Raw genomic sequence first — 24,463 nt, 5'->3', positions numbered from 1 at the left:
TTTTTATTTAACGTATTGAGTATCTCTTATGAAGTCAAATCTTCGGTATGTTACAGTCCAAATTATATATTTTTTGTTGTTGAAAAACTGCTGTGTGTACGGAAACAGTTGTGTTGTTATTGAAAGGCTCACATCAACAAATATGGATGGAAGCAGGATATTTCTTTTGATAAAGACATGTTTACTTTGGAAATGATTACATCTGTCTAATTCCAGTACAGTTTGGCTTTAAAATGTTGTGGAGCTGCCATCCCTGGAATGTATTTTCTACACACAGTATCATAATCATTTTAGTGTAGCCTAATTCATATCAGATACTGAAATACAGCTGAATTTTAGTGTTCATGTCATGAATGTAACTGTAGTTTCAAACTATTCAGTGCAGCCCTACTAAACTTAGCAACACAGCTGTGACGGAGGCAGATGATTGATTACCGGTTGCATTGCGTGAACACGTGGGTAGAGCCTCTCTCCCAGGGCCTGCCGGTGTGCAGGGAGGGGGTCGGGCTCATCACTGGGGTTTCCCTCTGACGATGGTCTGAAAGGCCTGGTGTCTATGGACAGCTGCCTCCTTGAGTCTCTGTTGAATACAAACCCACAGGTGTTTCTAATCTCACAGCACAAACACGTTGGTTTAAAGTAAAAGGGGGATAGTATTTATTTGTATAAAGTTGGAGGTTACCTGTCTCTATCTCTGCGAGATCCCGCTCGAAGCCCTCCACTTCTCCTCTCTCTTTCTCGGTCTCTGTTTCTCAAGCGCTGCATTAGATCTACAGACACAAAAACACATTGAATAGAAGTTCACTGATGAGTGTAAACCTCTTGTGAAAACGGCTTGAAGCATCACAAAAGTGGCATTGAATGCAACAATGAATGAGTTCTATGATGCAGTATAGTTTCTATGTATTGTCATACTTGAATTGTAATCGTGATGACACGTACTGCTGGCCTGCATGCCCTTGCTGACACTCTGCACACAGTCCAGGTTGGGCAGCTTATCGTTGGACAGGAGGGCCAGGGCGATGGCCGTGTAGAAGCTGCGGGCCACTCCGCTGCCCTCGCCTGGCTCATCTTTGAAGGTGACCTTCACCCGGTGTACGGCCATGGGTGTGGTGGTGCAGCGCCGGCCAAAGTGTGTGTTTAGCTGACGCATGGTCTGCTGTATAAGCTGGTCTCGGTCGCGGTCCACTTCCAGGGCCAGGTCTCGGGACTGCAGGTTCCTCAGCTTCTCCATCTCACGGCGGAACTTGGATTCCTTTACCTCAAAGCCGCCTAGCTCTGTAAGGATCTGGGATAAAAAATTACAAAATTATCATTTTGTTTTTCTAACATCAAGGGAACCGTAACCCAAATTAACAAATGTGTGCAATGTTTTTAAATTTGGGAATACAATCAATAAGAGTTTGTAGTCTGTATCTTTATACATTTCTACACTGATCGTTAGCAGAAGAATCTGAGGTAAACACAAGAGTAAATAGTGGATTTACATTCCACAAGTAGGAAGAATGAAGATCATACTGGGTTCATGTTATTGGGAGTGTTTTCTGCCCATAAACAGTTATATAATACTTATTGAAGCTTACATTTATTTTCAAATTAAAACCTCACTTAGTTATTTTCAAAACACAGAGGGATTGCTACTTGTAAATAAATAAAAACGTACCGATCCAGGCTCTGCTCCAACATCCTCCATGAAGACACGACCAAAGAGCTCCAGGGACAGACGCCAGCGGCCCAGCAGCATGTCATGAGAGATCATCATCCCCATGAAGCTGCAGTGAGGTCTGGGGAGACAACACAGGCACAGATGATGTTGCTGTAAGTCCATTTTATTAGCACATGAAACAAAGTTATGCCATATCAAAACCTTTAAGTTCTTCTTCAGGCGTTCTGTAAGCCTCCCCCTTAGCTACGCAGTCATCAAAGCACAGATTAGTGTTTAGTACCTGAATGATGGGAGAGGGGGTCCATCGCTCTCAGTGAGGCCGATCTCAGCAAGTAAGCTGCTCTTCAGCTGGGCAGCGAGGTCGTGGGGTGAAGGGCCCGGTTTTGAAGCCTCCATCTCGTGATCTGCTATCGACTGGTTCTCAGAGCTCCGCTGGCCAGTTTCCATACTCATCACATTTTTCAGGTTGGCTGAGTAAGACATCTTAGTGGGCAGGATCTGTTTCAGTGGGGTTCAGAGTCATTCTTTAGTCATGGGAAGAGATGTCCTTGATGCTGACATCAAGTGTGATGAGGAATGAATGGACGCATGGAAATGACACAGACCGCAGGCTATGCTCCAATATCCACACTTTATTTTTGTATAAATGAGGAAATAATGAATCCTGGATAGTTTTTGCATATTTCTTTTTAAATGTGTACTTTCATGTTTGTTACGAGTGGATATTAGAACACAGCTGCCAGCGTGTTTGTCCAGTGAGGAGGGGTGGTATACCTGAGAGGGGGAGGGTAGAGAGGAGCCCATGTTTACCTCCAGGCAGTTCCTGTCCATGCTCGCCTCAGCCAGGCCTTTGGTTGCCATGTAGGAGGAGGAGGAGGCGGAGGCGGAGGAGGAAGAGGAGTACAAGCCCTGAGAGGGCCGACCAAACAGGTCCTCCTTCCTGGCATTAGGCTGTTACAGAATAACGGAAATTAAGTTGAAACCAAAGACTGCATTTGGTCCTATAGTATATTGTGGTAGCAGTTAGGTCAATCTAGCCAATGAGTGTATTGTCCGATGTGTTGGTGTTCTGCTAGCTCTGTGATGAATTACAAAGGCTGGCTCTGACCAAGCAGTCCTTGTGGCAACAGAGATTTTGCTACAAACATAGACCAGATTGACTACATATAGTCATATAGATATCTTTCAAGTTTTAATGCAAAGCTTTTACCCAGAGAACACTTGTACAGACTCGGTGCAATGTTTGAAGAGTTGTTCCTGGCCCATTTTTAGAATTGGGCTAGTTGGCTTGAAAACTGGGAAAAGACCCTTTTTGTGTTGCAGTGGTATATTAGATGATGTTTTTATAGCATGGTAGAAAAATATGCTGTCAGATTCACAAATAACCTTTTCTCTTTCTAATATTGTCAGCCGTTACTGTTGCATACTTGGCACGCTGCTTATTGCATGAGGTTTTGAACTGCGCGTCCCTTTCATCTTCACTGTCTCAGGAGCATCCTGAGAAGCACACTCTGACGGGGCAGATACTGACCTGCAGGAGGTGGGGCTGGTCTGCCAGTGGAATGGCTTCCGCCAAGGGAACATCAAAGGGGTTGGGTGGGATGCAGCCCAGGAAAGTCATGGAGTCAGAGCGACGGAAGAAAGGGTGGTTCTGACCCGTTTCAGCTGGGACAGGGTCCTCATCCTTATCCTGCAGAGTTGAACCTGAGGTGAAGCAGAGATGGATCAGCAAACATTACAAGCAGTCCCTCGACATGATGACTAAGGTATTACATCATTGTCATCTGGCTCACTTTGATTGGTGTCCTCATCGTTCTCATGTTCAGAATCCTCATTGTCCAAACCAAGTTCCAAAATCTCTCGATTCCTTTCAAATCAAAAGATAAAGTTGATTACAAATACGGTAAGAATAAATTAAATGGAATCAAAGAAATGTAAAGCCGATTTTAAACACATAACCACAGAGTCAAAAAATGACAACTGCAAAATGTCCTTAAGTCACCTCTTTCTGTCCATCTGTGGGGTGTCCAAAGTGGTCTGCTGGTTCATGGCCTTAATCCAGTAGATGAGAGCCTGGAAGACGTAGGCCACATGTTTCAGTGAGCATACGTCCAGCACAGGGAGCACGTCAGAGTGCTCGTCGTTGTGGGAGCGCATCAGCGATAAGGCGTAGTTCAGGAAGTCGCCCCGCGCGGACATCATGCCCTGACGAGCTGTCAGCAGGGTCGCTGCTCTCCTGAAACACACAAAGAACTTTTAGAAAGGTCCTGTAAAGAGTTCTACTCAAAAAGGCGTTTTTTGCAGAGTGATTCTCATCTGATCAGACAAATACATGTGACAAAGAACTTGTTTTTACCTGCGTCCTTCCAGGGTACGGAGGCTGGCCTCCTCCCGGGCTGTCATTCGCTCCCTGCGAGCGGAGTGCTGAGAGGCGTGGAGCGGGTGGCTGGGGTGACCCGGGTCTCCAGCAGACGACAGGGCTGAGCCGTATCGCAGCTGGGCCTCAGTGGAGTCCATGATGGACACCATCCAGTTCCAGGTGGGAATCAGCTTTTCTTCAACATAGTTCTGGTCCAACAAACAATACATATTTGACTTTTATTCAACTGGTTTGAAAAAAAGGAAATGTTCAGACTGGTATCGTGATTTAAAAAATGAAATCCATGCAAATATTAAATAATAGATACATTTTCAAGGTGTCCTTCAAAAGTGCTGGGGTAGTGACATATTGTGGTCGGAGTGCGTTACCTGCAGGTTGACTGCGTCCTGGTAGGTGAGCTTCACAGCAGCAGGGTACTGCGAGTAGACTAGATGGTTGTACTTGGGAATAAGACTCATGAGGTCTGAGATCTGCCTGATGACGATGCTGTAGGCCCGGGCCAGGCTGCTGGCAGACGTCAGGTAGCTGCTGGAGTTGCTGGCTTCCAGAGCCGCGGCTGCAGCAGCAGCACTGGAGCTGATTGCACTGGAGCGCCGCAGGTTGGTGGGGTCGATATATATGAGGCCTGTGGAGCTCGCTGTGAAAAAAGGCAAAAGATCATCAGTCACGTGGAACCACCGACAAAGACATTGTGCAATAAAATCCATAAAGGGGTCAGAGACTTGACACCCTGAAGGTCAAGTCCCAGAACTACCAGTACTGCCAAGGTGCCCCTGAGCACTGCACCACCACACTGCTCTCTCTCTGAGTGCTGTCATACAATAGCTGCCTCTTTATGCCAAATTGGGTCAAATGCAACAATATCAGAGGTGGCAGTAGCTCAGTCTGTAGGGACCTGGCTGTGAACCAATGGTCACTGGTTTAACACCCTGTACAGAACAAATAAAAGTAACTGGAGAGGTGCCAGTTCTCATAATGAGTCCTGCCGAGGTGTCTTTGAGCAGAACCGGACCCCGCCCTATAGCAAGTCATGAGCATATGTTTATGCATGTTTGTATTTCAGGCCTAATGTGTATAGTCCTGCTTGCCTGCTTGAAATTTAACTGTATAACAGTAAAACAGAACTTCCCCTCGTGGGATTCATAAAGTATGTATTCTTCTTGTAAACAGACAAAGCTGTACTGACCAGCTGGTGTTGAGGAGCTGGAGGGGGCGCTGCCGGTGGCCCTCTGGCTGGGGGTGTTTCTGACAGCCCACTGCATGGAGCGGGGAGCCTGGGCTGCACTGTTGGCGTGGGAAGCACTAGTTGTCCTTTCAAGCGGCTCGTCCAATAAGAACGTCTCCTGGTCCACGTCGTCGCTCTGACTGCTGCTGCTGTCCGAGTCACTGGAGTCGTTGGACTGGGAGTCGTCCTCTGAAAAGAACGCAGGGACACTGCTGGCGCCTTCAGAGGGGAGAAAAGGAGGATGGGAGGAAAGAAAAAAAGAGACAAAAAGGAGTTTAATTGCTTGCGTTCATCTCAAGTCCTTCTCTTTGTATTTCACATGAGATTGTTCCAGGTAGGAGTGCAGGTTAGTGAGTCACAACACTACAAGGCCGAACACTAATATGCTGGTGAAAACACTCAGGCTTTGAGTCAAAACAACAGCTGTCACTCTCTGTTGATCAACTTGTGCTAAATATTTTCTTTTAAAAAAGATGATAGGAAATGTAATGAGGGACAAAGGATTGTAATGTCTCACTTGTACTTAATGTAATGAAACACCGTCCTTAGTAAGAAGTAGACATTTTAGAGGACCAAGGAGAAAAACAGCACCACACCGTTTGGAAAAAGCTACAGGTTGATTAGTGTGTTATTACGTGTGATGAGTGTCGGTGTTAGTTCCAAATGACAGACACAGTAAGAGTGAAATGTGAGAAAGGGGACGAACTGAAGGAAGGAACTCTCAGCAGGAAACGGTGTATGCACTTTGCAGATCACTCTTTGCCCTGACATCTGTATATGCATTGAAGTAAAGAGGAGCTCATACCAAAAATAGGAAATGCCAAGGACACCCTACTGCCTGCAAATGAAATACATCGGGTATTCAGCCAGGGACCATTTTCGACTGCTGTATCATTAGCTTTCCAAACACAAAACCCCCACAATCCAAAATGCTGACTGTTAAGCATGAACGATTTTTGTGAGGACTGCATTAGTCTGCAATTCCAAGGGAGAAATACACCACAGTGCAGCAAGACAGAAATGCAATTTCTACGAGTAAGCATTTGGAAAGACTTCAGTTTGAAGAAGTAAGGAAGATGACAGCATTCACCAAAAAGGAAAAGTTCTTCAAAACTGAGGAGAATGTTTGAAAAGAAAATCTAAAATTAGATATAAAAAGGGAAAGATGGACAAACAGAAGTTGACCAACCTGCTTCAGAGCCGGCAGTGGCCGCTGTGACGACGCTCCTGCGCCCGCTAGCATTATCCTGGTTGCTGTGATTACTCTCACTGTCGCTCTCTGTTTCAGCTGCTGCCAGAAGATCCAGCTCCATGTCACTTCCTAAAAGCAGAAGTAAAGGAATAAGCGTATGCTTGTTGGGTGGAGTTTCACATCGGAGTGTAAAGATAGAAACAAAATAACTGAACTACAGTATGGATAATTCCTCTGCATTTCTATAAAAAGTAGGGTGTGTCTCACCATCTTCGTCGTGCTCATCATGCTGCCCTTCTGCCTCAGCGTTTTCCTCTCCCTGCTCCTCTTGGTCGTCATGATGGTCTTCCTCACCGGCTACTCCCTCTACAACTTCAACCTAAAGACAACAAAATAGATCCTTAGAGAGGAAACTGAAAGACAGAGCTTTTCTTAGCTCAAAGTATACAGTAGACAATAGAAACAATGATATATTCATTCCATTGTTGAAGTGGAAAGAACAGTGTGGGCGGTAGGGGGCATCAGACCCTTCTTAAAACTAGTAACCAATGGATTCATTGCACACAAAGTCCATTATGGCCCTAATGATTTTATAATGAGGCTCCCCACCTCTTCCACATCTGCTGATACGATGTCGTCCTGCTCCTCGTCTCGTCCTCGGACAGGCTGAGACTGGCTGCTGCGCCGAGGCTGGGGGTTCCTGATGATATAAGAGGCAGCTGTCTGACTGGAGCTGGAAAAAATGACGCACGACACCAGAAGTCATTACAGCTGTAGTGAGGAAGAAAAGTCCACCATTTTCTGTTCTGTGAGGCTTCTTCTCTCCAAATAAACATCTTGTGAATTGTTCAATGACTTAAATTCAAATATTTCTTTGGTTCGATATCATGTGGCTCTTATACAACATACTGATAAAATTTGTTATAGCCTAGATATGTGTTAAAGTATAAAAGTATTGTGGATCCTCTTAAATACCACCCCCCCCCTAAAAACCTGAGAAATAGGATTAAAAAATGATTAATTCCTGCAAAAGTGTGAATTATATATCAAATTGTTTTTTTCTCAAATCATGCAGCCCTAGTAAGCACATAATCTTCTTCAACACGGTGGAAATAAACAGCATAGGATGTCATGATTGGAGTCTATGTGACAGGAAAACAACTGACCTGCTGGACTGGTCGGGCGAGGGTCTGGGGGGCAGCGGTTCCACAGAAAAGAGCTCCTCGCTGCCCTGAACAGCATCGATGCTGGTGCTGGCCAAAGTGAACGGAGCCGTAGGTCTTGCTATGCCCATTCGCACGGGAACAATCAGCGACTCTGCCACGTTGCACAGCTCCTCCACTGCGTAGGGCAGCAGGGCTTGGAAAACTCGTCTACATTTCCCAATGGGCTGGGGGATGAAATTGCTATGTGGAGGAAGAAAGGAGGAAAGACCAAATCAGCGTTGAGTTTATGTCATTGTGTGGTAGAATTTGGTTGATTTCCTTGTGACTTTGAATTTGATTTGAAATCTTAATCTTCTGTGCGCTTACTTTTTCTTCTTGGATGAGGCCATCTCCACGCTGAGGATGACAAACACTCGGGCCACAGAGCGGAGGAACCTCCTGGTGACATTGACGGCCTCCTCTCTCCGGCCTGGAGTGTACTTGTTCTGCAGCTCCTTCACCAGAGTGCCCAGTAAGGTGTCTATGAACTAGTACAGAACAAAAAGTCCCCTGAGTTGAGCAAAATACTTACAAGTGCATGAGCATGTTGACTTGATTACATTGGTACAAGGTAATCTTTTGTTATCGCCAATAATTACTTTTGTTCAATAAAGGTGAAAACAATCATCTTGTTCATGACGCAGACGGCCTAAGTGGACTTACGGTGATGTCAGGAGCACACTTGACGATGAGGCAGTGGGTGAAACAGTCTAGACGAATGGTGCCACTCTGCTGATTCAAGTAGACCTGTTCCTCAGGCAGGAGGTGAGCAATTCTGCTGCTGGCACTAAGTCTAGGACAAAGAAAAATATGAATTTGTGTGGGCATTTTCAGTTCTTTTAGCACCACCAATCAACGCTCTTATTATCAACCACATTTTGTATGGCCGAGTTTGCGGTTATACTCACGGGTCTTTATTCTCCTGAGAGCCGAACATGATCATAGACTTGAGGGCGTTCCAATCCTGCAGGACTCTTTCCAGAGCCAGCTGAGCGAAGCGGGGAGGTTCCAGGTCATGGTCTGGCATATCAGTGTCTGAACGAAGAATGTTTTTATCCACCAGATGCTTTGAAGGAATAATCTTTTACATAACTTAAATAAGTGAGAAGAAATATAATCTCATATGAAGGTTTCTTAATGGTGGAAATCGTAAGTCTGCCCTGAGAGTTTGGCATTATGGGAAAAGGATCCTGAACATACCTTCTGCATTAGCAGCCTTGCGGTTGCGGTCCTCTCTGATGCGTGGTGGTCTGTACTGACAGTGCTCCACACTCTGCCTCGCCACAGTCTGCACCAGGAACAGTAATATATGCTCTCCCCTGCAGGGGGACATAAACAGACTTATAAAATATCACTTTGACCTAATATCTTGCACACTATGAAGTATAATGCATGTGAAAACAATACAGATAAGCAGATTCAGCCAGAAAGGCACGCAGTTACTTGCTTTATAAAACACTGCTCTAGGTGGACAGAGATAAAGGTCTTAGAGCACGAGGGTCTTACCTGCTGTTTGGTGTGGTGACCAGGTTAGTTGTTGTGAGTAACCTGTACAGCAGATCCAGGCGAGCAGCCTTCTGGCCGGCTATCAGCGTTTTACATTTACATTTCTCCCAGCAGTCACAGTAAGCTGTGGGAGAGGTCCTCTTCAGCCTGGGAAAAAACAGAAGCAAATGTATAAACATACATACAACCTAGAGTGGAATGCAGGAAATGTTAAACAATGGTAAGAAAGACTTGAGATTAAATAAGGCAACACTTAAATCAAGGACTTACTTGCAGTCGTGCCCTTTGTGGCACACCCTTGCACACTCGGTGCAGCAGCAGAGAGACTCGAGCAAACCACAGGTGCGACACTCAAAGATATCCTGAACGCAAAGAAATTGGGATTTAAAATATGAAGTCAGAGCTTAACAAACACCATATATAAAATAAGTGAGTTTTTACTTCTGCAGTATGTGAAAGATTTGTAATATTGTCCAGGTATCAGTTACATCTAGTGTCTATTAAACAAATGTGTAATTATCAAAAGAGATAAATACAGCTTGAGAGTTGTTTTCAACACTCGAGTGCTTGTCCTCTATATCTCAGTGTAATGACGTCCTCCGGGGCTGACCTGGTTAATGTGCTCTGCTCCGGTCCAAGTGAAACTGCAGGTGTCATTGCAGCAGAGAACATAGAGGGGGGAGTCATCTGGGTTGGTCCCCGAGGGGCAGATCATTTCCATGAACACAGAATCAGCATCCTCCTTCTCTGCAATGCCTGGGTCCCCCACTGTGTTAGACATTTGAGGAGCAAGAGGAAAATATGGAGAGGGAAGAACGCCAGTTACAACATGTTGTAAGCGGGGCAGCTAAATAGGTCAAGATTGACCTAACTGGTGGATTAACTCCAATGTTCCAGCCATTAAAATGACATCAGATTCACAAAAATCATGCTGTGTTTTCAGAATGTATTAACAGGGTGCAGGCTGGTTATATGTGCATTATACGAGGCAGGCATTTAAATGCAATCATAACAGCCTCCCTTCAAAGATGACTTATTAACTCACCCTTGGCCATTTTCTGAGCAGCCTCCAGCACAGTGATGGCTGCTGGGTAGGCTCTCCCACTAACTGCCAGCATGAATGGAGTCATTCCACGGGCATCCCTGTCAAACCAATACCAATAGACATGAGGGACAGACAACAGACAAATAAATGAAGAACAGCAGATGAGTGAAGACAAAGTTAATGCATTAGCGTCGTGTCCTGTAAGCGTTTCTAAAATATGATTATTTGGAAAGAAGGAATCTTACTTGGCAGATAATAGCTCCCGTAGGTGTGGCCTCAGAACAACACTGTCACACATCAGCTTTAGGATGAGATGGGCGTTGGCCTTCCTGTCTTTAGACTCCACCACAGAGGGCTCAGTGGACGGCCCTGCTCGTATGGAGGGACAAATTCATGAGATGAAACACAACACAAAGTGTGAATACACAATATGTACAGTACACAGCTGATGGACTCATTCACAAATTACCAAACTAGGGCTGCACTATATATCAAGTTTCACAATATTTTGTATGTATTTGCAGGATGTTTAATGTCAGGTAAGGAAATCTTAGAAAAAACAATAAATAGGTATCATGTCTCAGAATTAAGGGACTGATTGACGTCCCTTTGTGAGTTCGTTTTTCATCTCTATGATGACACGTACCTGGGATGGTGGAGGTGCTGGGCCCCTGGCTGGTACCAGTGGAAGCAGTGGTGAGTGAACCCACAGCTGGGGCAAGAATGAAGTCAATGTCACCATCTGTTGAAAAAAAACAACACAACACAGACACATCAACACAAAGACTGAGAATAATTTACTACGGCAAGGAAGGAGAGTTAAATCCATAGGACAGTGGTTCAGAGCCACCACCATATGAAAACCTATGGATAAACCACTCCAGAGATCAAAGAGGGTATATTGTGCTTATTTGCCCATTTTAAACTACTTTTCTACTGACCAGGGTCCATGGGTGGCGGGTCAGGGACCCAACTTGGTGGGGCAATAGGTGGTGACACAGGGTCCTGGTGGTCGCTGGATGACGGGCCAGACTCATGGCGGCCGAGACCTGCTGCTCTCAGAGACCTCCGCATCATCTCCCTCAGACGAAGCCTGGCGATAATAAAAAACTGATATTAACACCAGTGCTTTTGCTTATTCACTGACACTGGATGTGAAAACATTACTTTCTTATAGGAGGACATACAGTCTTCTGTACAGAAAACTCTCCCCTATGTATTCTGTGAAGCATAAAATGTGGTGATTTACCCTCTGCTGCTGGAGGAGCCAGTCCTATTCCCAGAACTGTTGCTTGAAACCACAGAGATGGCATTGGCAATTGCCTCCACAGCGGAAAGACGCTCTGCAAATGTGTTTCTCTCCGACCTTTCAGCTTCTGAAATGAAACAGCACGGTCACTTAGCATGGAGATGGGAGTCTTGGAGAAAAGGGGAAATAAAGTGACTCCCACCTAGAAGTGAGTTGATGGAAAAGGGGTTTTTTCTTTCATGCTTTCCCTTTTTACATTTTTTTTTATTATTGATTTCTATTTTCTGTTAAGATTGAAAAGTAAAAAACAGAGACATTGGGAAGAGAAATGTGACTGTAGAGAGGAACTGAAGATAAATGTAGTTTCTGAGCAGACTCTTGACATGTATCGTCTGAGGCTAGCAGCTTACCTTCCTCCTCTTTGGTCTCCTTGTTGCTAACAGGGAAACAGACAGAGACGGCGGCATGGAGGATGTTGCGGTTTCCATCACAGCGATGATCCAGAAGTGCTCCGAGGGCCTGGCTGGCCTGATCCAACAGGAAGGCCTGCTCCAGGTTCACCAGGTACTGCCGGCAGGCCTCGTAGTCACAGCGAAGCACATGCTGCATCAGCGTCTGTTTCTGTAATACACCGAGACCGTGATCACTGACCATCATCCTTTATTTACATGTTTTTGATGAGACTCAGACAGCATTGATTTTCAGTCTTTTAAACACCCTTTAGTACTTGGACCTTAATGGTTGCTCACAGTTTTAAACAAATTGTTTTTATAACATCAGGTTTACCTCGACAGCCATAATAATAATAGCAGCTTTCTTTTTGATTGTGGAGTTAGAGGGAAGGTTGGCCAGAGAGTGCACCCCCATTCCCAGGCTGTTTATAGGTGGCAAGTCCAACCAATCAGGATCTCGAATTCCACCCATGCAGTCCTTGGCCATTGGGTAGATTGTGCCATTTCCATCTCGGAGGATGATGGGAGATTCCTGGAAGACAAATAATATCAGTATTTCAGATCTCTACATGGCAAGAAATTTGCAAAACCATTTGTGAGATTTGCTCACCTGTCCTGCGGTGAAGATAGCCACATTGCGCTCACTCTGACCCAGGAAGGCCAGGTTACTTGTGGGGAAGTTATTCTCCTGTTCAGCTTTGCCCGTGGCCAGGTCAAAGATACAGTACCGAACCCAGCTACCAGTTTTCAGCACGGCGTGGACTCCTGGAAGATGCAGAGATATTTGAGGATTTGAAATACAAATTTAGAGAAAACACCAAACAATTACATTAAAAAAATAATAAGCATACACGGAAATATAGAAACAAAGACTAACCTTTGGAGTCAACATTCACAGCCAGAATCTCTGCCTTTTCTGGGATGCAGAGCTTTTTAGGTGTGCGCTGAAAACAGTCAGGAACTTTAGGAGTCCCGCCAGTTTTGACCACCTGTCGTAAAAGAAAACGACAAAAATTGCTCACACCCGGACATATTCAGCAACAATAAACTCGAAATTCTGCGATGAAGACAAGTAGTATCGGGGCAGTTTATGTTCATACCTGCAGCTCGTCTATTCTGAGGAGCCGACAGTCCTGCAGCAGGGATGAAGGGTCGGAGTCAGTGGGAGCAGCAGTGCTCTGGTTGCTCATGCTGCTCGATGTTCCTGGAAACCTCACAGCAACATACGCGCCGTCCACTTTGAGCACCTGGAACATAGTTGTGAGTTTGTGAAACTGAGATGTCATGACGACCCAGAAACGTGTGATAGCAGGATCTGAGAACAGCCAGAGACTCAAACACTTCCTTTACCATGAATAACAAGATAAGATCTTTGCATCGCCACATTTCAGAAGCACTCACCTTCCCAACGGGGACATTTTTGACGTCCTCCACAAACACCACCTCCCTGAGAGGCCACTGCTCCTCGTTCACCTTCTCTTCCTCTTTGGGAGCTGGGGTAGAACGCCTTCGCTCTGCAAGTAGACAGACATGATACGTTTTAGTTTGATCTGAATATATTCAAAGACACTTTAATGGATTGCAGATGGTTCTGATTAATATTGCTTATTTAGACGGTGAAAATGTACTGCTGAGCAGGTGCTAAAGGCTAGCTGTGGGTTTCATATGATAAGAGGTAAAAAAAAATAAAGCAAACGTATACACAACAGTATAAACAGTATGCAGGCTGTACTGCCTTCACAGGAAACAAGCAGGGAGGAAGAGTTGCTGATAAAAGCCTGTGCACCATCTGTTTCAAAGTCAAACGAATAACGAGTGAGGCAGAAATTGGTTCAGTGCCTGGGAGATAGTGAGGGAATTAGAGACTTGAGTGTTGGTGTGAGAGCTGGAGGTTAAGAGGGAGTGAGAGAGAAGCAGACTTACTGTAGGGCAGTGAGGCACTGCTAGCAATAGAAGAGGTATCACTGCAGGTGGACGCTGGAGAGGGAGGGGGTCCCATTTCAGTCTTCACCAGCTCCGGCTTGCTTTCAGTCCTATGGGTACAGAGCAAGAAAAGGAGATACATTTTACTTCATACTCTCGCAAAACCAAATTCTGACTGAGGTCTGAGTCTTTGTAATGACATGAAATAATCTTGAGACAATGCATTTTAAAAAAAGGAGAGATTATTTCTACATGAAATGAAACTGACTTGATTTCAAGGATCTTAGTTGTTTTTTCCAAGTTCTTGAGGCTCTCTGGTGAGCGCAGCTGGAATCTGCAACTGTCATTCATGTTCCACACAGACTCCAACAGGACGCCCACTTTAGGAATCCCAGCACTGACAGAGAAGGCCACTGCTCCGGCGTGGTAGAGGGGGTTATTCCTCAAGCACACCTAGGGAAGGAAACAGGACATTTATTGCTTTATCTACAAAGCTTCATCTAAAAGAAGAGGGAAAATATCCACTTTGTCATACAATATAATACTCACTCAAGCAAACAACAGTTTAAACAATGAAAACTCAGCACTCTGTCTTACCTGCGTTCCCACGGTGATGTTTGGTATTGACGAGATGCCAGCACTGGATTTTGGCTTTTTGTTCTTGGCTCTGGCCTTTTCAAGCATTTTCTTCCGTTGACTAAAAGGCACAACACCCCTGCAGACAGATGCAAGCCGCAAAGTGTTAAAACTTTACAGACAGTCATACTGATGTCACGCTATAGCACCAAAAAGTGTCAGTCACAGAAGAAGTCTCCATCAGTAGCAGGATATTAATGTGAGATCAATAATTACAATCCCTTATAATTTAGTTTTATGAGACAATGTTGTGTTCTTACCACCAGTAGAGGCTATTCTCCAGCTGTACACAGGTGTAGAGCGCACAGCAGTGCAGAGACACCATGCGTTCTCCCTGCAACTCGGGGAAAGCCTGAGCACTGTGTTCCAGCTTAGACGCCACGGTGCTCAGCGTGTCGTCCACCCAGGTCGCCACCTGTACCAAACAACAAACTTGAGTTCATAAAAAAAACCAACAAAAAAACCGTCTGCGTATTCAACTCGTCCTTCTTTATGTCAAGAGGTGCAATCATAATGTACCTTGTTGGTGTCTGTAGCGACAGTTGCCCTGATGCTATTGGCAGACAATAAGGTGATCTTCTCATTGGCCAGACCCAGGAAGGATACACGCGGGTGATGAACGGAAGGATTCTGAGGGAAACAATGAAAAGTGGTGATCGTAGGTCTCCAACATGTAGCAGAACAAAAGGCATTACGCTACAATAGCAATATGAAGTATATCATTATTTAGCTAGAAAAGTTTGTTTAGGGAAGTTATTGGTAATTCCTTTGATGAAAGTTGAACTCCCTACCTGTGCACTCCTGTAGGGTTCAGGTTCGCTCCACTTCCACTGATACAGCTCTCCTTTGGAGCTGACAGCCACCAGCTCTGTGAACATGGCTCCAATGCTCACAAACTTCACACCATCCTGAAAGAAATGTAGAGTTTTAAATAATTATCAGCTAAAGCTAAACCTAACTAACTGTCCAAATAAATGAATTTGATACGAGTGGATGTCTCAAAATCTAAGGAAATGGAATAGGAAGGTTTGTGTTTTTTTAAATAAACAGCTAATCAACAGCTGTGTGTGCACTCCTCCTACCTTGTCAGGCCACCACTGGAGCTCCTCTCCCAAGGAGACAGGGCTCTGGACCGGGATGCTCTTCTTGTCCAGGCTGGGCTCACCCTCGCGGCTGGTGGAGCCTCGCTCCGTGTCAAAGGAGGCCCCATCCAGCCACCGGCGCTCGCGTAACCTCAGCACGGACTCGCGCTCACGCAACAGCTCTGAGTCACGCTCTAAGGGGAGAAGGAGAACTGGTATGCAATAAGGTCACACCAGTGGGATAGAAGTAAGCCACTCTCTGGGAAAGACCCGTCAACATAGTTTTTAAAATAGAGAGAGAAAGGTTGTTTCTTTAGAATAACTGTAACGCAATTTCAAATTGCAGGACGGAAGTTTGAGTGGGAGTCTAAATTAAAGTGGTGGTTGAATCAGTTTAAACGCTCATATGTTAAAATGCGTTGTAGAAGAGGAAGAGGATAGACAGAAATAAAGCATGCATGTTGGCTAAAAGTGGGCTATGGTAGGTTTTTCAGAATAGACTGCCATAAAGGGTCCCTGTTAAGACAGGGGGGCCTAGCGGGCCTTTCTCAGAGAGCTCACAGTATGTAGCCATGCATACAACACCAAACGTTTATAGCCTTCAGCATCAGACACCCATATCACAAGTCCAGCTCAACAGGCTGAAGTGGAAATGTCCCCAGCAAACAAACTAAAACCACTTTACATTATTTTCTTCAAAAGGCTCAGTTATAGATCAAGCAAAAAGAAAAACATTTCCCTACATTTGTCCTTTTTCTATCAAAATAAATAAATGATTAGCTTGTTAGCTGATGTCTTATTCAATCTAATGCCACTGGCAAGTTTTTATCCATGAATCCATCTAAAGAAAACAATGCTGTCTCATCTCTAACCTAAGTCATTAAAGCTCCAACTCCACATTAAAAAGCCATCACCAGTGTTGCCACCAAAGCCTCTTCAACACCCTGCCTTCCCTTCAAGTGAGAAATTAGTTGATGAGTTACCTCTGGAGGATCCCAGGCGAGACAGTGAGGAGCGTCTGAAAGAGGGGTATCCAAAGTAGCTGATGTCCTCAGAGAACATGGCGTCAGCGTCAATAATCACACTGGGATGAGCAGAGTGGATGTCTGCATCCAACAGGGACATCAGGTCCTCTGTGTGTGACAAGAAAAGGCACAAGATGACGCAAAGTTTAGGAGGAAAAACAACACATTTATTATTTGTATGATTTACTTTCTAAAGACTATTACAATGCTCAGAAATAAATCACTTGAAGCAAGTCTTTATCTACTAAATGTTGAACTGGTATGTAGCTGATAGAAAAGGATCTCTCGTTGAACAAACAGCATATCATCATCATGTTTTATAAGCCCTTGTCCTTTCCGTCTCCATTTACAGATTCTGTTTTTAGTGTTTTGACAAACCTCCAGGGAGGTAGGACTCGCTGGCAGTGTCATCTCCATCATCTCCATCTTCATCATCCCGGCTCAGCAGGTTGTTGACGGCGAGGTTGACGTCAAGGTTGGTCCTCTGGAGTTCGCGAATGATCACACTCCTGGATTTCCCCTGAAGGACTACCTGGGCCTGGGGAAAAAAAGAGGAAAACTCATTTATTGAAACTCACTTGTGACTTTAGTTAATGTGCTATTAACTTTACATTTGGTATCAGAACGTAAAGAGGTGTTTTTACCTGAGTAATGAGTTCTTCAGGGATGACAGAGGCTGGTATGACCGGCTGAGGCTGGCTACCCAGCAGGCCAGAGCCACGATCCCTTCCTGTACGGATCACCCGGGTCTGTCGGCGGGAATCACGAGCTGCTGTTGACGACCTGCCTGACGTGCCTCCGCCCCCGCTTCCTCCTCCGCTCCCTCCCCCTCCACTGCTGCCACCGCCAGCTCCGCCTCCCCCTGTTCCTCCTCCACTTCCACCTCCTCCGCTGCCTCCATTAACGCCAGAGCTCCAGCGACTCCTGTTACACAGCGCAAGGCCATGGTCAGACACGCCTGCCAAAACACCGTCTGACTAACAGAGCAGACTCAAAACACATCTGGGTACGATGGGGATTTAGTATTTGTGACAGCACAGATGGATAAGAGTTTCCATCAGAAGCATTTACAGGAAGGAAGAATGAACTGGTGGAATATTTCCTAATTTAATCAGGCATTAAATGGCTTTGATTGATAGGGAGTCTAAATAATACTGGTGGGCGAGTCAGTTTGATATTAGGATAGCTACAGCTATATCTTTAGGAGGAACTTTATGCTCCAGATGTCAACAAAAGCACGAAGAAGAATGCATACAGCACGTTTATAGTGCATGCACCCCTACCCCGCTGCAGCGTCAGTGCTGTGAGCTTTCACAGGACAGTTTGTCTCTGTCCAGCCCTGCCAGAACTTACCCAAGGGTGTTGCCTGCCAGTCTGCCCAGTGTGTCAGAGCCAGACAGGAACCAGGGCGGATCACTAGTCCTGCCTGGCCTGGAGCTCCTTCCTGTCCCTGAACCACTGCTCAACTTTGAACTGGAAACAAAAGATGGGAGATCAGTTACAAACTTACAAAAGTCCCACACAGGACAAAAAACGCTTTCTTTTAATATCTAGGTTAACAGAAGCTAAATTTACCAGAGGTTTGTTAAATAATACCCCTTGGTTCAGGATGAACTTTCTCTGATATTATACTTTAAAACAGGAGGGGTTCATTTATGAGACTAGCATGGCAACACCCTTGGGAATCGGAATTGGCTGCAACTCGTTCCTTGATCAAGACTGCTTTTTATATAAGTTCTTGGGGTTCCGAGTTTAACCAAAAGAAGTACTTACTTTACTCAACTGATGTGTTCTAAATATATACATGTATAATTTGATATAATAAATGCAGTTTTTACAATGGCACTGAATTAAGAAACTTTCTACAAACATGAACATTTGACCATATTGTATTAGGAGGCAATGGGAAGCAGAAATAGGGATTCAAATTATTCAGACAGGCAACAGGCTGATGCAACATGCCTGACTTTTGTTACGATTCAAAATCATAGACTTTATCAGACCTTGTCGAGTGAGCAGACAATCCTGCCAAAGCCAAGCAGCCACACTATTGTACGTAGGCTATCAGCAGCCCACAACAGTTCTGACTGAGAGGATGTGTGAAACCATCTCAAGTTCTTTTGCAAGTCAGAGCAAGGGAACCAACGTGTGTTCAGCAGAAACGTTTGGAGAAGGGAAGCCTTTTACTGCCTCATTCACATGAATATTTAGCAGCTTTGAAAGCTCTGAAATCACTGTTGGATGTTCTACCGCTGGCAGGATATCCACAACTATCAATGAGACCAAAACATAATAATCATAGCCAACCCAAAACGGAGCAGCTAGTAAAAAAGGGTTTTTATTAAATTGGAAACACACTCGCACAGCCATTAAGGGAACGGGCTTACAGAAAGTTAAACAATTTGGAAACTGTCTTGCTGTTGGTTATTGGGTGGCAAAATTAGAATGAAAAAGGCAGAAGTAAGCCAGATATTTTAACTCTGTAAAATGCAGCTCTGAGAATGAACTCATGGACCTTGTAATCATGAAAAGCACAACACTAAAGCATCCCCATTCCAATAGATGCTTGTTGGAGGACCATAATCAGATATAGCTTATACTGCAGATAGAGTGAAATCTTTGTAGAAAGAGAGTTTTATTCTTGAAGTAAAAAAAAGACAAGTCCAACTGCTGCAAACTTAGCCAAAAGGGGCACAAGAGGACATGTTCAGTCCATATTGTACATGATATCTCTACAAGCAATCTGTTTTGTATCTCGGTGCCAAAGCAAAAACCGTTTGAGGGCAGATCCAATCATAAAGAGAAAACTCACCCCTCGTTGCCGTCCGGTTTGCTGAGCTCCAGGCGATCAGGCTGGACAGCAAAGCTGATTCTGCACACGCGTCCATCCTAAACAGATGCAGTCATGGGTTTCAGTGTCACACATTTGACAATTAAAAACTCTTAGAATAGAAAATATTTTAATATAGACTGCTGTTTATCAAATTAGCCAGAAATAAAAAGGCATCATAAAGCCTAACACTATGGTACCCTGAGTCTATGGAAAGTATAAATGTGCATATCAGTAGATTTATTTCAGTGGAGCTCAAAGGTCTCCTAGTATGCCATATTTGAACAATATATTGTAGGGCAATATCTATACAAAATTTGCCTGTGAAGAGTTTTGCTCAAAATACCAAACAGATGTCTGAAAACGGTAGTCTGGTATCCCATCGCTCAGCGCTATGTCCCATGTTTTGTTGCTAAATGTGGTTGTAGATCTATCCAATGGACCCCTTTCACAGCAGCCATTTTGACATGTTACTGTAGGGTAACATAGGTGTCACTGATCAAATGAATTATAGTCTCTTGCTAATTAGTATGTCACAGCCATTCCACTGAGCCAGCAGGCCCCATAGCAGCGCAGTGGCCCACTTAAGTGCAGCATGTTAACACCTGTGTTACACTGCAATGACATGTCAAAATGGCTGCTGTGAAAAGGGGCCATTGCGTCCAGAGGCATTTTTGTCTGCACTTGTTGACAGCCGAGGAAGCCCATGCGGAAATGGAAAATTCTACTGAGAAGCTAACTGAGGACTAACTAACATAAGACATTTGGTCTGGCGATGTCAGGCTAAATTTAGATAGTGTTTCTGAATAAAAACCTACAATCTGTTTAATCCTGACCACAATTTGTGCAAATTTAGTAAGTAAAACAGAAGCAAATGACAAAGCACAGAAGATGTGATAATAGGGAAGTAGTTTGCATTGCAATCTTCATGTAAACTGTTTTGGTTGGCAGTACATCATCAACATATACTCTGGTTCCTTAAGTGTTTCATTAATGCTAATGATGTAATGTCTCAAAGCATTACCTCAAGCAGGAATCCGGCATGGTTTGGACCGACAACACACTGCTTTAGGGTCGCCTGCTCCAGCAGACTAAGGTGTGGATGACTGCATTGGAAAGGGGGGGGAAAAGCACAGTGACAAAAGAGACAATATCCAGGATAAAGAAATATTTCTTTACTTCAAACGAAGCAGCCTGCATTTACAATGTTGACACACACTTACCTGTTGAAGCTGTATTTGTTGAGCTTCTCTGAGACTTCACGGAGCCTGGCAAGAAAATAAAGACAACATTAACGCAAACGAGAACTGTTTGGGACAATGCAGATTAATGTACTCAATTCAAAAATGAGTACTTGGAGATACTTTACAATATATTGTTAAAATATAGCATAATAGGAGACCTTTAAAACATGAGCCACCAATAATATAAATCATGTGTTTTGACTATAAGGATTTTAACTTTCTTTACTCTAACAAAGCATTTCATTTAACTTCAGATTGTTCCAGCTTGTGTGCATCTTTTATCTGATAAGGACAGTAATCATAGATGCATTTTGTCGAATCCAGTTGTCTCTACACATATTAGGAACAAAATGTGTAGTATAGCAACCGCTCCAGGTAACTGAACCAACAACCGACAGGGAGAATTATTGATTTCATGTTGCCAAGGTGATCATAGCTTCAGTTGTGACATTTTTGAAAACATACTTCAGAGCACAGGTCACAGTCCTGAGTGTGTGACTCTACTCAAATGATGTCATAATGGAGGACTCAATACACTAGCAAACTGTGCTGAAGTGAGCAGTTCTGGTTATCTGTTAAAACGATACTAATTCAATGAGTAAGGTTTTTTTGGTATGTCAAATGTTACCAAAAGTTGCAGTACCCATTCAGTGGCTATTGCTTTGGATTAAATACCATCTAGAGAGGCAAGTCAGAATTGTTGCATAATGTTAAACATTGTTTTTGAATGAAGGATCAAATTACTGCATTATTCCACAAACAATTTAGTGTGTAAGAAAATATTTGACATATTTGAGTATTGCGTGATACTGCATACATTTTCAGAAGACTAGTTTGTATGCAACAGTGGCTCAAATGACACTAAATGAGTTGTTATGATGGAGGCTATTAGAGGGACTTAAATGCAAACGCAGATTCCCCTGTTGTGATAGCATAAAAAGTGAACTCAGAATGTATAAGGCCATAAATGACAGATTTCCTAAAATTACATTTTTTTTGTGCAATAGCATATATCAACTCGTTGAAGTTAAGCATTATATCAATCCAGAAAATAAGAGCTTTATTTCTTGCACCTGAGAATAAAAGCTCCCCCCCTTACTACAAGCAAAGCATGTGTCAATCTTTCCAGAGCATCATAACAATGTCTGAATTAGGCTAGCTATGATGGAATCACATGAAACTATACATTCAAGTAATTCAGAGAACTTTTAACCGCTCTTTCACTTTAAAAACAGTTGTCTTATTTGTTTGCCTGTAAGTTGGCAATTGGATTTCATTGTCCAATTAACTTGATCATTGTTTCCATTTCCGATTTCCATTTTCTTCCAAACTTGCATCCCATACACACAAACAGTCTGTAAGTCTTAAGGAATAACAATCAAATGAACATACTGAACTACACATTATTCTGAGAACTGTTATGTAATGATAGTAGTTTTGTGTATTCTCCAAAAGAATAAATCGACTCTCACCCTTTACAAACTTTTTGGCCTATGATTTCATCTTGAAAACAAAGTTCTGTAGACTGTCCCTCCATACATGGCCATAACACAGATAAAGAAGTAATATGGCACCTGTAATGATGAATGACCTTACTCAGAAGGATGACGACAAGTGCCAATTATGTTTTATGGATTGAAAGAAATTAAAACATTCACAAATGTAAATATTAATAGCAGTGCAGTTACTGATCATGTATACTATTTAAACCCAATTTAACCTATATGTTAATACCAGTAGTTCACCTACATGTACTATGTTTATTCCAGCTCATAATAACAAGAGGCAATTTATGAAAATATGTTGTTCAGGTAGTAGGCCAAAGAAAAAGCAGAATTTTAAATGTACATGTGCTGCCTGTTTTTTTTTTTTCCATCATTCCACCGCTTGATAAAACATGCCAACTCTCTTTAAATTGTGCTAGAAACTAATGGAGATGGAAGACATCCTCACAATATACAAGCACAGCGGAAAGCTATTTGCCATTCCACTGTGTTAGACTAATGTATCTAAGCAGACCTGAGGTCAAAAAAACCACTGGCATTTGGATGAGGAAATGTTCATGCCCAGCGAGCGCTTCAAATGAGCCAAGTTGGACCATGTCTTTTTACTTCAGATAGAGGCACTTATCTGCTTTGACAACTGCAAGTTCCTTCATGGGGAAGAGTGCGAAGGGGGCCTCCCAGCAGCACATGGTGACTGTAGCATGCAATGGCATGCATGCCTGGGGATGAAACAGCCATGGCCTCTTTAAGGGAACCAACAGTCCATACCATCAATATATTTGAGTGGCTTTACAATAACTAGAGTAACCAGCAGAATAACACAGCTTTCCTTGTCAGTCAGACCAGAGCTGGTGCCCAAGGGTTACTACACCAACCTTGCAAAAACATTCAAATACTCTGAGCCTTTATCTAGTTCCTAATCTCAAGGTCATTCTAAAAACACTTCAACCACTTCGTCTTTAAGTAGAACAGCTCATTAATCAGTTCAATCTCAATGGATGATATAAATAGGTTTATCATAAATCACATGTTCTGCCAAAATACAGGTCGCACACAATGTCCTGGACCTTTCTTCCAAATACTAGTGGGTCATGATCACTTCAGTTTTTACATTTCCAAAACAAACCACATTTACTGCATTGTGATGGATGCCAGGTGCATGTCACTCCTAACAATATTGTGTGCAATTGAATTAACTGTTCGAGTATGCTGTAGGTAACAATGAAAAGAAGAAAAGTCAGTGTATGAACACGTTAACACTGAATAAAGCAGCACTGATGATAATACACAAGTATTTGCATGTCCTCTTATAAAAGTAAATAACTGGATATATTTGAATGTAATTTTGCTAACTGTTCTTCGCTGCATATTTAACATATGTATCTCGGTGCACATGTTAAAAACAGGCAAATACAATCATTATTGCCAATGAAGTCTGCAAGTGTTTTTCTCCCTTTAACCTTGCAAAGACACCCTTACCCAAAAGACACTGAAACACAAATATTTGGCTTTGTCAAGAGCGTGGTAGCGAATTAGCTTGCTAGCATTAGCATGTAGCTATCAGTTAGCTGACGTTAGCTACTTCATTGATCATGATAATCAACGAGACGCCCACAAAACAAACACTGACACATGTCAAAAGAGTGTATCTACAATATATACAAGAAAACTCGAATATTTTCAACAGTTATGTGTTTTACGACCCTTATTTCCCTCTCTTTTCCCCCATCCCCCAACCCGCATTGTCTATCTCAACTTTGACTGTGAGCCAATCCTCCCAGAGAATCAAGAAACAGCCTGCTAGCGTTAGCTGCTCTACGATAGCCAGTTGACGGACTAGCATCTAGCTAGCACTGGACCAACTGTTTGGGTAGCACCAGGCTAATGAGGATTGTTCAAGATGCCGGGCCTTGTTCCAACCCTGGGGGGGTCATTTAAATTATTTAAACCCGACTAAACATGCATGACAATGTCAACATCGTTCGCAATTACAATGTCGAACACCATATCGCAAACCTCGCACGTAAATATTGATTTATATTCTTCTTTTCCATGGCCTGCAACAAAATACCTGTCATTGAGCTGATCCTCAGTCCCGGGCAACGGGTGAACCACGAAGTGAATAGATGTCATGGGGTCAATCCAAAATCACACACAGGCGTGTGAAAGATGTAGAAATTGTTGTTCTATCGATTACTGTTTATATGTGGATTCATAGGAATCGTTTAATGGCGAAAAACCTCGAGTTTAGATCCCAGCCTCCTCACCCACATGCCGCCATCTTAACTCTAGCAAGCT

General features: G+C 43.5%; 1 protein-coding gene across 4 annotated transcripts in view; it reads right to left on the bottom strand.

Moving 5' to 3' along the window:
- Positions 1-24,463, bottom strand: part of ubr5 (ubiquitin protein ligase E3 component n-recognin 5) — a 28,390-nt gene extending 3,927 nt beyond the window's left edge. The window contains exons 1-50 of one of the 4 annotated variants that reach the window (XM_063878614.1): positions 24,237-24,463; positions 20,640-20,684; positions 20,441-20,522; positions 19,399-19,475; positions 17,940-18,059; positions 17,231-17,510; positions 16,965-17,124; positions 16,545-16,694; positions 15,562-15,773; positions 15,271-15,387; positions 14,999-15,109; positions 14,740-14,894; positions 14,441-14,558; positions 14,112-14,296; positions 13,844-13,953; positions 13,322-13,434; positions 13,021-13,167; positions 12,798-12,909; positions 12,531-12,685; positions 12,255-12,452; positions 11,879-12,089; positions 11,469-11,595; positions 11,161-11,312; positions 10,866-10,961; positions 10,465-10,588; positions 10,220-10,317; positions 9,785-9,942; positions 9,445-9,536; positions 9,175-9,321; positions 8,869-8,987; positions 8,577-8,703; positions 8,332-8,461; positions 7,996-8,156; positions 7,630-7,869; positions 7,073-7,196; positions 6,731-6,842; positions 6,461-6,592; positions 6,077-6,109; positions 5,233-5,490; positions 4,415-4,683; positions 4,023-4,234; positions 3,669-3,902; positions 3,460-3,533; positions 3,198-3,370; positions 2,441-2,617; positions 1,947-2,164; positions 1,664-1,784; positions 916-1,288; positions 683-770; positions 436-580 (exon numbers count right to left, since the gene is read on the bottom strand). In XM_063878614.1, coding sequence (XP_063734684.1) covers positions 436-580; positions 683-770; positions 916-1,288; positions 1,664-1,784; positions 1,947-2,164; positions 2,441-2,617; positions 3,198-3,370; positions 3,460-3,533; positions 3,669-3,902; positions 4,023-4,234; positions 4,415-4,683; positions 5,233-5,490; positions 6,077-6,109; positions 6,461-6,592; positions 6,731-6,842; positions 7,073-7,196; positions 7,630-7,869; positions 7,996-8,156; positions 8,332-8,461; positions 8,577-8,703; positions 8,869-8,987; positions 9,175-9,321; positions 9,445-9,536; positions 9,785-9,942; positions 10,220-10,317; positions 10,465-10,588; positions 10,866-10,961; positions 11,161-11,312; positions 11,469-11,595; positions 11,879-12,089; positions 12,255-12,452; positions 12,531-12,685; positions 12,798-12,909; positions 13,021-13,167; positions 13,322-13,434; positions 13,844-13,953; positions 14,112-14,296; positions 14,441-14,558; positions 14,740-14,894; positions 14,999-15,109; positions 15,271-15,387; positions 15,562-15,773; positions 16,545-16,694; positions 16,965-17,124; positions 17,231-17,510; positions 17,940-18,059; positions 19,399-19,475; positions 20,441-20,522; positions 20,640-20,684; positions 24,237-24,298 — 7,434 coding nt within the window. In that variant the 5' untranslated portion in view covers positions 24,299-24,463. The remainder of the gene's footprint in view (positions 1-435; positions 581-682; positions 771-915; positions 1,289-1,663; positions 1,785-1,946; positions 2,165-2,440; positions 2,618-3,197; positions 3,371-3,459; positions 3,534-3,668; positions 3,903-4,022; positions 4,235-4,414; positions 4,684-5,232; positions 5,491-6,076; positions 6,110-6,460; positions 6,593-6,730; positions 6,843-7,072; positions 7,197-7,629; positions 7,870-7,995; positions 8,157-8,331; positions 8,462-8,576; positions 8,704-8,868; positions 8,988-9,174; positions 9,322-9,444; positions 9,537-9,784; positions 9,943-10,219; positions 10,318-10,464; positions 10,589-10,865; positions 10,962-11,160; positions 11,313-11,468; positions 11,596-11,878; positions 12,090-12,254; positions 12,453-12,530; positions 12,686-12,797; positions 12,910-13,020; positions 13,168-13,321; positions 13,435-13,843; positions 13,954-14,111; positions 14,297-14,440; positions 14,559-14,739; positions 14,895-14,998; positions 15,110-15,270; positions 15,388-15,561; positions 15,774-16,544; positions 16,695-16,964; positions 17,125-17,230; positions 17,511-17,939; positions 18,060-19,398; positions 19,476-20,440; positions 20,523-20,639; positions 20,685-24,236) is intronic. The other 3 variants (XM_063878615.1, XM_063878616.1, XM_063878617.1) reach the window with 3 other exon arrangements.

Source organism: Eleginops maclovinus, chromosome 3 (genome assembly GCF_036324505.1).
Source record: "Eleginops maclovinus isolate JMC-PN-2008 ecotype Puerto Natales chromosome 3, JC_Emac_rtc_rv5, whole genome shotgun sequence".
In the NCBI taxonomy this organism is placed as follows: Eukaryota; Metazoa; Chordata; class Actinopteri; order Perciformes; family Eleginopidae; genus Eleginops; species Eleginops maclovinus.
This window is presented reverse-complemented; position numbering and strand designations above follow the sequence as displayed.